Below are 14093 nucleotides of genomic sequence, written 5' to 3' on the forward strand. Positions count from 1 at the left end.
TTCCAACGCCGATAGTGTCTGGAGCTCAAATGTGGAAGATTGAAGTTTCGATTCCTGAGAGGAAAAAAAAAGTGTGTCCATGCAAGTAAACTTGATAACATTTTTATTCGATTACGATATCTCACTTATATGTTATTAATAACCAAATTTTACCGTATTTTATCGAAATTTTACCAAATATCCAATTTATATCATTTATGTGAGTTAAAATTAGAACCTAATTAGAGTGGTAAAATTGCATTATAAATTAAATAGGTGATCATGCATCTCATGTCTGTGAACGAATAAGTTCAACTGCAGCTGCCGTTTTTCTTCAATGATGTCCAAATAGTCTCGTCTACGTAGTGTTGTCAACTAACACAAGAAAAAAAACACATACAATTAAGTTTTGCTTATTCATCGAATAAATAATAACTGATAAATAACTTATTTTATTAATGAAATATTATTTACAAATACGATAGCGGCCATTTGTTATCGATAAAACATAGATTGTGAATCTAACTATCAACTTGGATAATAAATGTATGGTTAACACCCTACACGTGAATAAATGGCAAAACACTGACACTGACCAGCCTGGCCAGAGCGTCCGCGGTAGAATCCCTGCTTTTGTTATTAATCCATACCCTCCGAACCGATAAACACTTATATTAGGAATAGTCGGCGTCTTCAAAACAGGAAATACATCAGGGTCAATAAGGCCCAATTATTAAATGAAAAGTTCGACAATAATACAGAAGGGCTCACGAACATCAAGCTCTCGAGTGTAGTAATAGGACGACCATAACTTAGCCAAACTCGCCATTGGACCTGAGCTAATGGTCTAGAAATATTATTGATAAAGAAGATGTGTGTGCTAAACTCAATGTGTATGATGATAATGCTCTTAGTCTTCGACTTAAATCGACTAGGTGAAAATCGTGCCTAACGAAGGGAAAACATTCGTTAGCATCTGGCAACACAACAGCGTATTCTTTAGCCACTGGCAACACAAAAATTAATTATTCATGAAAGGGTCCACTCGCTGCCATAAAGAAAATCCTGTAATATTTTTCATCCCATGCCGCAGAAAATGTTCATTGTCAACTTAAGTAATTTAAACACTCAGTGGAATTATTTCGTATCCGTTACTCAACATTTTTCTTGTAATGTGAGTCTTTCCGAACACTGCACAAATTTCCCACGTCATTAACTGAAGAAAATATGTGAATGGATTATATCGATTGACGATTGTCATATCGATGGCTCATGAGTCACAAATCTTCCTTAATCCCACTTGTATGAAAGGATATATCTTTCACATAGAACGAATAAAACTATATAGCTCAAATAAATAAAACTATATAGGAACAATCTTGTATGATGTCTTGGCTGTGGCATTGTTTGAACTATTTAAACGCAGAAATCTATGCTTTTAACAAGTATCAATTCGTTTTCAGTGATAGGAGGTGAGTCATTAGCAGACAGAGCAGTGGCGTCGTACTTAAAGTGTCCGACCGCTGTGCTCCTCCAATAATACGACGATTAAGTATCGTTAAATTTTACTACATACTTAAATTTTATGTTAATTATAATATGTCGTAAATAAGCATGTGTTCGACGCAATTTAGACCTAGAAACACTGTTCCACACTCCCACAGTTTTCAAGAAGCAAAAATAAAAAACACTCAACTGATTGACAGAATTTTCTAACATAGAATAATAAAATTGCTCTCCCACCTGATTGATTTGCCGATTGTTGAATAAAAATCATTTAGTTGAAGGCTAACCCGTCCTTGTTTGTAATGTCTAAACCCCTTAATTCTTGTGATCATAAAAATTAAGAAATTATAATTTTGCTTGAATGTGGCTCAGGACATATGTAAGTGATCAGAATAATCGTGAAATTAAATAAATAAAATTATAATTAAAATAAATGCTTAATTAAAATTAATTATTCTTAATCAAGGATCCCCATTTGTTCAAAAATCTTAAATGTACTATAGTTTATAATTTTGGTATGGCTACTCGACATTTCTGCAAGTTCACAAAAAGAAACAAGAAAATTATTGTTAGTAAAAAAGCATGCGCCGCGCTTGTCTTCGATCCAACTTGCATGGTTTACAATTTCATGCATTTTTTTTGCCATTTGTCTTCTAGTTTAAAAATTTTTTATACAAGAATGAATCCTGATTGACAATCGAACATACGTTTTACACAATTTTATTATCTCCGTTCCTTCCTTATCAGTCAGCTCAACTATCAATAGAAGGCGGTACAATGACAGATATGCAGATAAACTTAAAACAATACCATGGCCGAGTCTTGTATCTCAATTCTGAATGATTCTGCCAAGTTGTGACACAATTTTGGATAATAGAGGTTAACTGAATAGCAATAAAAAGCTTACACAGAAGTTACACAGCCAATGAGTGGGGCGCTGCTCATTCGACAACATCAATTCGTGTCGGGAGATTTGGCGAAAGTTTTAGTACGGAACGTGATGAATATTTTAGCGTTTGATATATCGCAGATCTATTTAAAACAACAAGCTTAGAATGCGGACAAAATAAATTGTGCGATGTTGGAGTTGGCACACGGTTGCTTCAATGAACGGAGTTCAGTGTAGCGTGATAATACAAACCTAAGCGTGGTAATACGATAAATCGTATTCCTCGTACAATCGTATTCATCCCTTTAAGTTCAATAATAGTCGACCTATGCAAATAACATGCAAATTAAGTCACTCTATATCTTTTTCGTAAACAAGGAAGATGTCTAAAAAAACTTCCACGCTTATAAACACATTGGTGAATTAATTTCAGTCTCTGAATGTTTATTTTCAACCGATTTTAGATCAAAGTCATGGCGTCGTCGACTTCCATAAACAGACTCCTGGTTGCCTCAACATTCAAACCACCCCATTTGACGCAGAGCATCCAACTCCAAGCTTCCACTTCTATTCGTCAGGTACGGAACTGTAAACTTTTCTGTGTTCCAAACTATGGAAACCATAAAATTAATTATCGTATCAAAACTCGGCATGGAAACCACGATAATGATATTCCTCTTGATATTCTATTTCCAAATGCCTAATTACTTCTGCCGGTTACAGGGGATGCATTTGTGTCCGACGCACGCCGAGGGTAAGTTAATAAAATGATTCAGTTCAAATTGATCTCACTCATAAATCTGGTCCTCGTACCAACTCGCTCTCCCCTCCTCCTCTTCTTGTTCGTACATTGCTGATGTTTTGATTTGTGCAGATGTGAACCGAGGCTACGAGGGTTCTTTCTCAATGTCACCACGGCTCAACCGTTGCTGTTTATGACCCGAAACGTCGAGTCATAATGATCAACTGAGAAGAATTGACATAGGAAATATAACTTTATATATAATATAACTTTACCCTTATGAGACGAGCAACAAAATGGTAGTGTTGCCTCAATTGCCACTCAGTTGATGCTGGCAGGTCACCGTAACCACAAGATGGACAAGCCTCAGTCAAGTTCCGATTGCTGGGAAATTGTTCGCAATTCCGAAGATTGTTGTCCAACTTTGTGATATAATTATGATTGGAACTTATGTTGTCGATACAGTAGTACTTAAGGTTTATTTTTAGGTAGATAGTTATTGGTTTTAATAAAATTGTAAAGTTGCACGAAAGGAACCTTAATATAGAAGACATTTTAGTGCAACAGCTGGAGCAAAATGATCTGATTATTGTTAAGTTAGTATAATGGCGTTATCATAATTTTCTCGTGTCTTCATTGTCTACTTCCAAAACGACGTCAAAAAAGCACGAATAGTTAGTAACTGAAACTTAAAATAAAAATGTCCACATGTAGAATTGTAGATATGAGAATGAAAGGAGAAAACTTTTCTACTGGTTCGTTTATATATATATTTTTAATGTTTTGTTTTACGCCCCTACAATCATTACAACAAAATATCTTCGACCAGCTCCAAGTATGACATTACTTTATATACGAGTTCTGATGCAGGATGAGACCGAGGTGTCGCGTGTTCACCGAGGTGCAAATGCTGTGCACACTATATGAATTACACTGCATAATATTGTATCTCTTTATTGCCCGCTGTGTCAAACGCTTGTGTTCTAGAGCAGCGCAGCTCATTTTGTACTTAAAGCAGCAGTCGTCACTGCTGAGTCGAAATGCGGATTTCGTTTAATTCTGATGGCTACTATGTCCTGAATGGTAAAATTAGCAGTACCTCTTCTTGTATCCGTAAACTCTTTTGTACGTTAATCCGTGTTTCCTATAATCGAAGTAAACATAATGCGAAGGGAAGTTTATGATCTACGTTTTCATTATAGTGCCGAAAAAAGAATACGCGCCGAATCTTTGTGTTTACAGAATGTGCACACATAATTCTTAAATGCTTCAGCTATTTTTCAACTTTGCAGTGTTAAAGAAAAAAGAAGATTACAGAATGAACTATTCATGACTGAAAAGAGCAAAGAGTTTCCATTGCCCAGTTAAATGTTGCATTCTGATTGCTTTTGGTAAATCCAGCGCCATACCAAGCGAATAACACCTCTGATTTAACGTCTTCCTCTTTGAATTAAATTGCTAGTAGTCATTATTTTCCTTACTGTACGCAAATTTATTCAAGAGATTACATGCATCTCAATTTTTGCACATGGAAAAGTGGACTCAGGGCGAAGATCAGGAATGACGCGTTTATTTGTTATTAAAAACGTATTAATTTTATATCACAATATCATATTTTTCTATATAATTTTCATTGAACTCTTTATACCATTTTTCATTAAGCGTACTCGACAAACCTACCTTTGAAATTCAGTAAGTTGATGTTGGTTACAATTACAATGATATACAATTTATGTGGATACCATCGCCTTATTCAAGCACAAGCAACCTATAGACAGTAATTGAAGGTAAATTAAATATTTACACCTTGTGCTATATTTAATGTTGATTACAAACAAAGCTGCAGTATACAACGCGTCGTTCTCGCGTTTTCGTCATGACTTGCCTGGCCTTGAATGTAAGCCTCAATGCATGAAGTCACCACACGCTCTAACCTTTAGCTCGTAAGTGTTAGATTCTATTTTCCACCTTATAGTTTGGAAGCATTTGGTTATAACATAATCTATATAAATACAACCAACGCTTTCAACATCATTTCACACTCGTTCGATCGATTTTTTATTTACTTGACACAAGATCGTAGCAGGATTCTGGCATCAATGCAGTAAGTGCAATCGAGTCCATATCAGTTCTGCCTCGGCGATAGCAGGGGGCGGAGAGAACTCCTGCTCGGTCATCAAATACCATTTAATTATTTCAAACAAAGAATATTTGTATGTAATACTAGGATACAGGCGCAAACGTTCTCATTAAATTGTTTGTGAGCAATGCACATCCAAGCGGCTTCATTCATTTTCAAGTGAATTAAATCAAATTAAAGCATCTATAATCATTACTCACCACCTGCTGATTATCTTCGTGAGGAATTCAGTGATGGCGTCTTGCAGAACTTCAAATCTTGACACGTAAGATATTTGTTCAGATTTGACTGAAAATTTGTACTTGGCGTGTACTGAAAGTTTACGCTATTAAATCAGAAGCACTGATTTAAAAATGTTACAACATTTTGGCACTCCCTCGGATTAAATTTAAAAATCTACTGCAACATATTTCTGTTCGAGTCATTTGCATTTTGACTTATCTCTCTCGTAACCCAAGTTTTTCCGTATAAGTGCGGTCGCTATTTTGCTAACTTCAATCGCCTAATAAAAGTCTGTAAGTGCACGAACTAACGGTTTAGTCATACCAAAACTCATAATTCGCCTATAATTGTAAACATAGGTTTACTTTGTGATGTAAAATCATAGAAGTAACTTTTTGATTCTTAATTGCATTAGATGGCCTTGTTTAGTAGCTAATGTTACTTTAATATTGTTTTAGTTTTAGGGACTCTTTTCTTCGATTTATTGTGCCTCATTAATGAGATCCAATTTTTTCATGATGTGAAAAATCTGTTCAACAAGAAAGGTCTGAATTTGCCGCGCCAAACAAAATTTATATATTAATTTGATTTCACATTTATAATCTTTATTAGTAATAGTGCGTAAAAAAACCATATGAGTTACATGTATGATCTTGTTGAAAGAATTTATTCCAATTACAACTTTGTGAAGAAACAGCGCAATGTATAGATTTGAAATAACTGGCCAATTTTCCTTTCCTTTCAGCATTTTTCAGCGTATAGCCAGTAATGAATGGTATCTTAGTATAATTATCTATCTAATTTTAGTATCCCCAACCTTTCTCAGCATGTAGTAGTATTCAACTCAAACTGAATTACGTCTGAGCCAATGGAAGTAATTACAATTCGCACATTTTCTGCTCATTAGAAAGAACAATAAAAATTATTAATGTTTTTATTATTTTTGTGACCTTTCACTACTACATAACATAATTGTTAATTGAAGAATTGTACCAGTGCCAATTTAAACAAACATTTATGTTTAGATATTTTTATCTCATGCGTATTTGGAATTTCTTGTCGTGATTTCAGTATATCAATTTATTTCCTCAGTTCAAAGCAATTTGGTTTACTATATTTTTCGATCACTCAAGACGTTTTGGAATATTTGCGAAAGTCAAATATTGTATACCTAAAATTTAATTCCAAGAATGTAATTTATCAATATATTAGCAATTAAGGGTTATTTGTGGTATTAATCTTTGAAGAAAAGGTTCGTATATTCTGTGGATTTTGCTTGCAGTTGGTGCCAGCAATTATCCCCTACTATAATTGGACAATATTCCTTGGATGGCAATCGTCAGTTTCATGACGACGGGAGAAACCTCGCACGGATAGCCGTTGACTGGAATGAGGCGCATGAAAAAGAGGTAAAATTAATCTGTGCATAATCTAATAAACAAATGTTCGAGGCACATTACTTAGCACCTGCTAATAATATTAGAAACATGTATCTAATCTATATTTCGAGAAAAATCCAGTAACTGGATTCTTTGAACAGTGATTTGAATAGAAAAATAGATTCCTAGTGTTTGAATCGCCTCTATTCAACAATTTCTAATGATCACCATGTCTCTCAGCCGTTAATCGAACTCTCTGGATTCCTAATTTCAACTCAAACTTAGAGTACTCAATGAAACTCTAAAAATTAGACCTCATGCGTCGCTAAATAATAAAAAAGTAATGTAAATTTTCTACCCTCTTAGGTAAATTTTGACCTCAACCTTGCTATGGACCAAGTGCAACGCAAAGATTTGAATGAATACTTCAACGAAAGACTGACGCATGTGGAGCAGTGGATAATGCGGCACCCGGAGTGTATGCGTCCGAAGCCCGACTTCGTGACGAACCGTTACGAGGCCCGAATCCTGCTCACCCTGAACAAGCCGGACACTCTTGTGCTGCATGCCACCAAGTGAGACCTTGAGACTGCATTTTGTTCTGCATGCCTCCAAGTGATACCTTGTGAATGCCTTGTGCTCCTGTCTCTTATACACATCTAGATGTGTATAAGAGACAGGTTTTATCGCGGTCATGTTTTCTCAAAGTATTGTTTTCTCGCATTCATGTTTTCTCAAAATATTGTTTTCTCGCATTCATGTTTCCTCAAAATATTGTTTTCTCGCGGTCATGTTTTCTCCTAGTATTATTTTTCCATGGTCATGTGTTTCCAGCTCATGGAATCAACTAATATTATTATTCTGGACTGCGTGGTTAAAATATTATGCTCGGTTAAAATATTAATATATTAAGACTGCTCGGTTAAAATTAACATGCAGCCGCCACATGAGCAAACAAATTTGAAGAATAAAATTCGCAATTATCTTTCTTGGAGTTTCGATAATGTAGTGTTTTTTACGCAGTCAATTCAACTAGCTAATTGAATTTTACAGGATATTTTTTTACTCTCTAATATCCACAGCCAGCAGTTCTGTTTTTTTATTATTGAAGTGAAAATTGCCATCTTTCTGTTACTAACATGTCTGATGCGAAACGATAATTTCCATCGCCTATTTGTTTTACAAATAATTAATGAATGCGATCTTCAAATGATTTTATTTAACTCATTTCAATATTTTAATTTACATTGCAGGGTTGCAGGGACAATTTATCTGTGTTCAGCGGTCACCCTCCAGGACAGGCAGAATATGAACGCAAGCGAAAAATATTTACGTATGGGTTCGTGGGGATTTAAGTTCGAGCAGTTCATGACGGCAGGTAAGGAGTGGTCGGTATATAGTTCTCAATCTACAACAATTGATTTGCTGAAATAATTTAGTGATATGTTACATATGTAACTATCTACTTATCTACTATATGTGATAGGAAGATAGCCTTTGTTGCCTAAATAGCAATTGAAACATTAATGCTTAATTGATGATGCTGCAGAAGAGTATTGTGGGAATTTTTGGAAAGGGTGCCGTGGTTAATACAGAACTCTCAAAAAAGTTGGCTGTTACCTTCAAATGTGATACCCAGCTGATAGAGTATAAATTTTACTTACGAAAGACATGATGCTGTTGGTAAAATACTAGGCGTGTTTTGAGAGTAGCCGCGCTGTGGACGCAGCCACAGCGCTGCTGCCGCCGTTTAGCGCATGTGCGCCGTCCATCTTCTGGTTGGAAGACACAGACGCCATTACTTAACCTTACGATCGAGTCTACGTCTGTTAACGTGATTTTAAAATAAATCCCGTCGTTAGGGAAATGAGTGAGTTTCTCCTTGCTCAAGTATACTTAGAAACCGTAGTATATCATATGTTTCGGACGTAGCAGCTTTAAGGCCACGATGGATCGCCTCCTCTGACTTGCGCATAAGCCCTCATTTGGGCCAACAGATGCATGATGCTGTTGCTTGCTTCTCACCGCGGGTAGTAGATTGTGTGCAGTAACACGTCTAGTCGTATCTTGAAAGACTCCAGAGTGAACTCACCCGCTCTTAGATCCTTTGGTAGGACGTTAACCAGCCTCGGCCCAGCCGCAGAAAGACCGCGGATCTGTTACGTAGTGGGGGAATCCTGGAAGGTCCCCCCTTCTCTGGTTATGGTATTTTAAAATCCTGGAAGTCTCGCTTCCAAAGTTTGGTGCCATTCCGATTATTATTTTTCTTGTGTACAGAATGACATGGTCTCGACCGTCTCCTTTGCAGTGGGTATAGCGTATAAACCCAGGTGCTCCAACCTCCCCAAGTAGTTCCACTCCTCCATCACTCTGATCCTGGAAGTGCAGGTTCGCTGAACCCCTTCCAGTTGCCGCACTGCGCCGAGTGTGAACGGCGTCCAGAGTTGGCAGCAGTATTCAAAGAGGGGTATCACAAGGGCTCTAAAGAATGTGATCATCGGTTCCGCTTCTCTTGTTCTGAACTTTCGCCCGATCCACTTCATCTGCCGCCTGCCTCCTGCGGTTATTGCCGCTATTTGATCACCAAACTTGACCTGAGTAGTCATCAACACTCCTAGATCGCGACCGAGTCGCTTCTCTCCGATTTCATATCCGTTAGGTGACAGGTAGCAGTGTTCCATACCAGCTCTTCCGTTACCTCTGTATTGCAGAACCTTGAACTTGGTCCCGTTTCAAATCATGCTACATCCATATCCAAATCGTGAAGTGTGGTGAAACTTGGTCCCGTTTCAAATCAGGCTACATCCATATCCAAATCGTGAAGTGTGGTGAAAACATCGTGAGTGATGGAATGGTACGGAAATGGGTTCAGGCCTTTAAGTTGGCCGTACAAACATTCATGAAGAGGAACGAAGTGGAGACCTTCAGTCATTACCAATGATCTGATTGAAAAAAAAAACGGAATGTAAAGATAAATAATTGATAATTCACGATTTTGTTCTTAGCTTAAAAGTTTCTGCTGTCTCAAGAAATGATCTGAACAAAATTATTTAGTCAGGTTGTCTAATCGAGCAGCAAGCTTCTGTGACGATGGCATATACTAAAACTGGTCTGACAATACAATAAATGCATCAATATTAATGTAGAAAAGCAGAGTAAAGTATGGCATTTCAGGTGAATAAATTATACTTAGAAAAAATGCTTGATTTTTTTAACGGTTTACTTTAACAATACGCCATGTATGTTTATTGCCACTTGTTTGCAAGAAATAGGTCTAGAAAATTTTGTAATTAATTTCTCGGATATTAACGATCTATCCTGTACAATATAGATATTTATTGGACTGATGGCATATAGTGGATACCAAGATAAATGAAGCGAAAAGCAGGGATTTTTTGGAAGCCATGACAAATCATTATTCAGATTACTTCGTGTGGTAATCTCAAATCGACATTTCATAATCAACTTGTTAAATAAATTGAATAATATTAATTATAATCAACTGCCTTTATTATAAAGACTGCAAAATACGGACAGACAGACAGATGGACGGACGGACAGACGGACAAACAGACGGACGGACGGACAGACAGACGGACGGACGAACAGACAGACGGACAGACAGATGGACGGACGGACAGACAGACGGACGGACGGACGGACAGATGCACGACTCACTTTACAACCATGACTGGTATGGGATATTTTTTTCTTCAAGTGTTTCCCATCTCAATTCACAGAAATAACTTTGTTCTGAATTCATTTAATTTTGTTTTTCTATTACTCACTTAATTATAAATCTAAAGTCATCGACTAAGCCACATCCCTTACTAATTATTAATTGAAGAATTATCAGCAGTATTACCATGAAAAGCAACGATATCAGTAAATAGTTGAACGTCAATTTAGTCCCGGACTATCGACATTGGACCGTGATATTACAGATGGTGCGATATATAATAAATGGATACTAGGAAAACAGGCGCCTAGTACTTGAAACTCGAAAGAACTTGATGCTGGTCAACACAAAAGGTCAAGGAATTATTACCTCTTAAACTTAATTGCATCTACACCAACAAACTAAGATTACTTTAATCCTTGCGCATGATTATGTATCACTTGAGCAGCATCATGACAAACAAGCCTGTGAGATTTCAAGATGCTGTGAGACAAGCTTGTCGTCAATTACATAATAGAGGTTCCATAACAAAATTTAGAGTCGCCCCAGCTTCATGGTAATCCAAATCAGAAGCTGCCGCGTCTGTAAGTTTTCACTGGGTTATTACAATTATGGTGGGACTATTTATTAATGTGAATGAGAAAGATGAAACTGAAAACTTAGATGCCTTTACCCCAATCCTAAACCATAGGTTTGCAGAGATCGCTTTAGTGGTAGATAGCACGCTGCGTGATAATATCGAGACGCTTGAAATGTATTTGCTTACTATTAGTATTAACAACTCTGTTACTTGAAACTGACGTCATATATAGGTACTCAAATAATCACTGCCAAAATATTAATTAATCGTACGACGAGTGTGAATTATTTGAATAACAATGTTATTCTTGATTAAATTACTGCAATTGGCCTAATTTTATATTTGTTTGTGATAGTTAACGAGTCTCCAACCATGTTCAAACCATGATTTTAAAAAATTCGGTACAACAAGTTTAAAATTCATTATATTCGACGCAGTGCATGTACGTGTCGCAAAGTTTTCAGTTATATTGGTTGTGAGGCTCTTGGAAACGTATGCACTGCCCAGCACCTTACGGACCTGCTGGCAATAATTAAGTCCAGCAGCTATCTCAATCAATCGTCAGTTATGGAAAGATCGTGTTCCAAAGGCCGGATCCCATGTGTATCAAGTCATAAAAAGTAAAAGAATCGGCAATAGGCCATGGGACTATTTCTTCCGTGCCGACACTTCTATTCTATTCTTATGCATAATGCGTCCGAAGCTACAAATATTCCTTAAAATTTCCATCGTCAAAACGATGACAAGCGTTCTGTCATAACGATTAATTCGAAAATAAAAGATCAGATTTTTACTATATTTTTACTCAAATATACTATACAGATTTTTACGACTCTCGTCATTGATTAAGGAGAAATTTTATCAGATGCTATTTAATATAATTGCTTTTTCAGGGTCGGATCCAAGCACTGGCAATAACGAGAAGGAATCGTACTGCCTTGTTGTTCGAGCTCAACTGTCGGAACACTCCATTCTGTACGGGGCTGAGGTAGACGGGGTTGATAACAGAGCGCCTGATGGGCTTCCTCGATCTACTGACTTGATCGAACTCAAAACTGACAGGCTGAGACCCAGCGCCAGGAAACAATCGATGCCGCCGTACAAAATGTGCAACACGTGGGCGCAGTGCGCGCTGGTGGGCATCCCGCGTGTAGTGTGTGGCTTCCGGGATGACCGCGGCGTCGTGAAGCGTCTTCGGTCCTTCCGTGTGGCGAATTTACCCTCGGACTCGAAGGTAAGAACCTATGAGGGATTTTGCAACGAAATAACTTTTATAAAATATTAAATATATTATAATAAATATATAATTATATAAAATATTAAATAAAAGTCAAATCTGCTTTGACTCTCCCTGTTTGATTAGCAGAGCGACTGGAGATTGTGAATTTTTTTAACATATCGTTTGTCAATCAGTGGCACATTCGACATCTTCAAACTTCAACATCTACGCGGGTATTTCTATAGATATCCAAATCCAATTTTCACTTAGGTAAACTTGTAATTACTGCACATACATTATAAATCTGCCATAGTAGAAATCTTATTATTCTACCACGAACCGATCGCAATCAACGATTAAGGTTCGCCCGCCCTTCGTTGCACTTGATGGATGATAAGAGGTTTAAACGGATGACGAGCCACGTTTGGCAACAGCTGCTCACGAACAACACTGGCGTAAGACATACCTATATTTTCATAGATGGCTTCACTGAACGTTTTCTCTAACGTTCGTTTTTTCAGGGCTTCTTCTCACCGGGTGCGATGGTGGATTCTCTAAGCGAATTCCTTCAGTGGGTCAAAACCCAAGTCGAAGTCGACAGTCCGCAGGCGGTCTATGAGCTCACAGCTCCGGACGGCTCCTTCCGCTGTCGCCGCTTGCCGCCCACAGAAGCTGAAGCCGCTCGTTTCCTCTCACGTGACTTCGTGAAGGCGATGTTGAGCAACTGACGTGGTGTCGGTATGGATATCATGCAGCAAAACTCTACCGATTGTTCGAATTTGCACTTCTCTGTAAACTAAGCTGCTGAATTAAATGTTGTCGAAGGTCTAAAAACTCACTCACGAAGTGATATCGATTTTAATTATGTACTGTACCTCCTCCAAACACACACCACGTTGAGTTGGTTCATAGTATTGTTGGGTTAGATGAGGACACTGGCAGATTATTCATACTTCTATTTTACTTTGCAGTCGTTTTGGTCCAGATCTTCGGGTGGCCAGTAACATGATTATTAATGAGCTTTGTTCACAGAATTTTGTTAATTCAATGCTTAGAAAATATTGTTATTTGCTCCTTCCGTCTGCGTTTGAGTTTTCAGTATAAATAATTTAAATTTCATTGTTTTGATAAACGGTTAAAGAAATGTTCGCATTTAGAATGCCAATTCCTAATTCTATTTTATGAGCTTCATTTAGAATAATATATAAGCTAAAAATACATTTTTATATATTTATAGGATATTAATGCGGTAATTTTTTACACTACTTGAATCAGAGGATTTCGTTCCCGCAACACAATGGGATTCTACGTTGTAAAACGAATGCAACTTAGCAGAGAGCAAGAATTTCCTGTAGTCTTTCGCTCTGTATTCGTATTCAGTGTAGAAAGAATGGATCCACCGCCCATCAGCTAATATTCAGCCTTTGATATTGAGGCTAATATTAAGTCTTTGATAATATTTGAGGCTTAAACGAATGAATCAAACGAAAACAAGCCTGAAACAACTATATTAATTGTCATTGCAAGCATCATTAGGTCTCACCGTGGCCTAGTGGGCTAATTTATAAATTTATCATTGTTATTTTTCTATTATTTTATCCTTGTTATCACAGATCGATGAAGTATTCTGTCGGTAATGATGAGGTCAAACCTTTTCATTCACATGGTAATAATAATTACAATGCAAATCTTTCGCATTAGGACCCTTTATTAGCGGCACTGGACTTGACAGGGGAAGGGGACGAGCCACGACCCTTG

The 14093-nt window shown here is 37.2% G+C and overlaps 1 protein-coding gene and 1 long non-coding RNA gene across 2 annotated transcripts; both read left to right on the top strand.

The window, feature by feature from the left end:
- The first annotated feature begins 2424 nt into the window (after positions 1-2424).
- Positions 2425-4059, top strand: LOC125179155. Its single transcript, XR_007157162.1, has 2 exons — positions 2425-2952; positions 3249-4059. It is a non-coding gene; the product is annotated as an uncharacterized LOC125179155 (long non-coding RNA).
- Positions 4060-5205: 1146 nt separating this feature from the next.
- Positions 5206-13917, top strand: LOC108664600 (decapping and exoribonuclease protein). The gene is made up of 6 exons (XM_018151222.2): positions 5206-5521; positions 6761-6887; positions 7224-7432; positions 8111-8235; positions 12010-12350; positions 12857-13917. The coding sequence occupies exons 1-6, from the start codon at positions 5490-5492 to the stop codon at positions 13061-13063; spliced, it is 1041 nt and encodes a 346-aa protein (XP_018006711.1). The 5' UTR covers positions 5206-5489; the 3' UTR covers positions 13064-13917.
- Positions 13918-14093: the final 176 nt, after the last annotated feature.

The sequence above is a fragment of the Hyalella azteca genome, unplaced genomic scaffold, assembly GCF_000764305.2.
Source record: "Hyalella azteca isolate HAZT.00-mixed unplaced genomic scaffold, Hazt_2.0.2 contig15442, whole genome shotgun sequence".
NCBI lineage: Eukaryota > Metazoa > Arthropoda > Malacostraca > Amphipoda > Hyalellidae > Hyalella > Hyalella azteca.

Coding starts and splice junctions, on each gene's coding strand:
- LOC108664600 (XM_018151222.2), top strand. CDS start 5,490: ATGGCGTCTTGCAGAACTTCAAATCTTGACAC. Junction 8,236..12,009: donor CGAGCAGTTCATGACGGCAG/GTAAGGAGTGGT, acceptor TTGCTTTTTCAG/GGTCGGATCCAAGCACTGGC. Junction 12,351..12,856: donor ATTTACCCTCGGACTCGAAG/GTAAGAACCTAT, acceptor TCGTTTTTTCAG/GGCTTCTTCTCACCGGGTGC.